The 3,504-nt window shown below is 51.8% G+C and overlaps 1 protein-coding gene across 1 annotated transcript; it reads left to right on the forward strand.

Moving 5' to 3' along the window:
* The first annotated feature begins 940 nt into the window (after window positions 1-940).
* LOC100898226 (protein lifeguard 1-like) lies at window positions 941-2,262 on the forward strand. Its single transcript, XM_003747705.1, has 3 exons — window positions 941-944; window positions 1,079-1,274; window positions 1,707-2,262. The coding sequence occupies exons 1-3, from the start codon at window positions 941-943 to the stop codon at window positions 2,260-2,262; spliced, it is 756 nt and encodes a 251-aa protein (XP_003747753.1).
* The last annotated feature ends 1,242 nt before the right edge of the window (window positions 2,263-3,504 follow it).

Consider the following 3,504-nt stretch of genomic DNA (forward strand, 5'->3'; position numbering starts at 1 on the left):
GGATGACCCCCTAGTGCGGCGGATTGTCGTCACGTTGAGCTCACGAATTCCCCGCCGGGCCTGGTGCAAGAAATAGTGTTGTTCGCGGTCTGGAATTCCTGGGACTTCTCCAAAATTCAGAATGCCCTGCCATTGTATCACCGTCCCCGTTGCACGGAAGAGGAGGAATAGGAGGGATGGGAATCTCGGAACTCGTCTTTCTCTATCGACCAGAGAGGCTTTGTCGAAATCGGTTTCCCCAAGATCATTCCTTCCGAGCGACTATGAAGAAGGGCTCTCTATGCATGTTCCCGCTCGAGTCGAGCTCCAACGCGCCGACGACCTTCATGCTGTTCAGTTGAGCACCGGTTATACGTGGCCCCGTGTCGAGTGTCAGGATCTCGAGATCCCGATTTTCCAGATCCACCCACGAGGAGCGGATCGCATCCACATCGGGCCCCGTCAGTCTGGAAGAGCTGTCCGTGTTGCTGTCCGGAAGTTCAACCTTCATCTCGAAGAGACTTCCAGGGTGTCCGATGCATTGGTCGCGCACAATTCTTGCCTTCTCGTTGTGACTCGCTCCGAAGAGGCCACCTCCAGTCGGACTGCGAGCCCCCTTCTGCAGCGAACCAGCCCTTGGCATCGTCGTCCACAAAGCGGTGTGCCCGCCGTGAAACTTTCCGATCAGTCCAGCCCTCGACCATCGTTCCCATTTCGAGTCGCTTGATCCATTTCTCCGGAACCATAGTCGGAGGCATCGGAGGTCTTCTCCCTGGCTCCGCATCATGCGTTCTCAGTTTGACACTTGCTCGAGTTCCGAGATCCGAGTCGAGGTCAAAACTCAAAACAAACAAGATGAGTGCTCTCCTTGCAACGGCAGTGCTTCCTCGCGATAAACAACGAAATCACAGTTGTTGCTCGATCCCGAGGACTCGAGAGCCGTGAGAAAAGACGATTCAGCATGGGTGCGTGTCCTTAGGCGCTATCTGGGGTCCACTCCCTTCATTTTCTTGCCCATGAATGCCGTTCGAATCTCAATCGTCCGATCCGAGTGGCTGGAGTGGTTATGCTCAAAACTGTTCTGTTTCCCCAACATGAGGTCGCTTTGGCTGTTTCTCGTTGGTGAACATTGAAAGACGATTGATAAAGCTGAAGGGCGCGGAGAGAATATATCGCCAGAACTTCGTACGCAATTTGTACTTGCTCCTCTCCATCCAACACGGCCTGACGACTGCTTGCATCCTCTTCTGCGCTCGCAGGGTTTTAAGTGACGCCTTCAGACTCTTCGTCAGTAGGTGAGTGCCGTTTTCTCCCCGGCAGGTGGTCCACTGCTTGTGATACAGCCCGTGCCGCCTTCGTTGTATCCGTTGAGGAAAACTGGAAAACACTCCGGTGGCAACCGATGGAGGAACATCAGGCTGGAAGAGCATAGTACGGACTCTCTGTCGCAGATCCTCATCGGGGTAGTTTGCTTCGTGCTTATCGAGACCGACTGGTGTAGGGTACAACTTGCGTTCGACTATCGTTCACTCGAGAAATTCTCCAATCAGAGTCTTCAACTGACCCCGCGAAGCCTGCTCTCTTCCCTTAGTCGAAGGTTGAGCCAGTGAAATTCAGAATTCTCGATTAGAGCGAATCGACTGCGGATTTCGCGAGCATGTGGAATTAAACACGCTGCTCACTGCACGGAATAATGCCTGAAGAATCCTCGAAACTTCATATTCCAGTGTCCTGCTGATCGTCGCGTTCGTCGTTGTCTGCCGGTCAAAGAAAGCTAAACGAGTTGATGGAAAAAACTTGCAGCTTTTCCTCGGCTTGTCGCTCGCATTCGCGTTCAACGTTACCATGCTCACAATCTACGAAGACCTCCACATAACTTGGCTTACGCTCGGAATGCTCTCTGTTTGCTGCTTGGGCATAGCCATCTTTACGTGCCAGTCGCGATTCGATTTCATCTCCTGCGTTGGCTTCATCTATATGTGCGTTTTCGGTGCCTTCATCTACAGCCTCCTCTTGGCAGGTGTGTACGGCTACCACCCACAGTATGAGAAGGACGCTGCACTAGTTTTCCTGACACTGAGCCTACTGTACATGTATGTCTACACCTACATCTTGATGGAGGGCAAGAGAGTCGATATCTATTATGAAGAATACGTCTTTGGGGCTATATTCATTTACACGGATATCTTCATGTGGCTCTGGTCCCTCATCAAAAGATCCACGAGGAAGCTCAAGGGAGAATCTGACGCAGATTCGTCGACTGTGACCTACCCTTCGGCATGAACATTATCCCTTAGGAAGGATCATCCGTCCCGGGAGAGCGCAGCGTACTAGCTCGGAAGTGCTCTCCATTTCATTCTTGTTACCGCCCGAGGCGTTGATGATCAATGATGATTTACAAAAGAATTCGGAAGATCATAATATGATTATCATGGTGGGAATAAACAGACGTTCTTCCATATCGATCAATTCAAAAGCTTCGCCTTCCATTGCGTGCACCATTTTCCACCGGTTGCTCCAGGGGACACTTCTGACTTGTGCAGCAAACGCTGCAGGCTCCGCTCTCCGGTGCTCCAGCCTGATCCTCCTGTAGGATGACGGTGTCGATCTCGCATTTCGAATGTCTTCCTCGCGCTCCATGAGACTAAGCGATCACGCCTTTGATGACGATCAGTATCTGGATCTCGGAGTTTTGAAGGGAGCCGTATGATTTAATAACCTCAAAAAATGCCCCCCAATGCCTGAAATCCTGATCTCCGATCCCTATTGTTGTTGGTAGTCTCGCATGGAGATGGGCATCGAAGACGCGCATATGTCCCGAAATGGGCCAGCGGACCGATCTATGGGCAATCAAGACGGTCTCGTGTTCTCCAGAACATTTCGCTTTTCTCGAAGAAGCTTGCATCGGGAAACGGACCCTTCTTCGGTCAAGGAACGAATCTCGTCTTCTCTCCGGGAATCTTTTTGGTACTGTCGTGATTCAGAATCCAAATCTCCAATCGCATCCCTACTATGAGACTGAAAAACGCCGCCCTTGAGAGGCTGCAGCGGGACAGTACCATCGAATCGAAAGAAAGGGGCTCCGAATAACGAACTTTCTGCATAGAAAACGGCTCTATGGAACGGATCGAGGTTCCAGTGTAAATCTTTCTGCAGATCGTAGGAAAGGGAAATTGAAACGTCGAATTGAGGCTGACACCGGGGAGCCCGTGTACGGGGAGTTGATCTTTGCGGTTTGCCGCCCGCTCGTTACAATGATATTCCCAAGATCGCAGATGAACGCACGCCCCTTCTCAGTGAGACGAATTTCGAGGCACGAGCTGTGAGCGTGCCTAATGCGATCGCTGAAACCTAGTCACGCGTCATGGCGGTGCCAGGGTGTTACCTGAGTAGTGTGGATCGGTGCCGCGCTTCCTGATCAGGAGACGCAGGCAGCTCGCCGGAATGCCCTGAGCTGTATGAATCCGTTCTCTTACGGTTGACGGTTGACGATGAATCGAGGCAGCAATAATCGAGCTTCTCGAT

Source organism: Galendromus occidentalis, unplaced genomic scaffold (assembly GCF_000255335.2).
Source record: "Galendromus occidentalis unplaced genomic scaffold, Mocc_1.1 scf7180000077524, whole genome shotgun sequence".
NCBI lineage: Eukaryota > Metazoa > Arthropoda > Arachnida > Mesostigmata > Phytoseiidae > Galendromus > Galendromus occidentalis.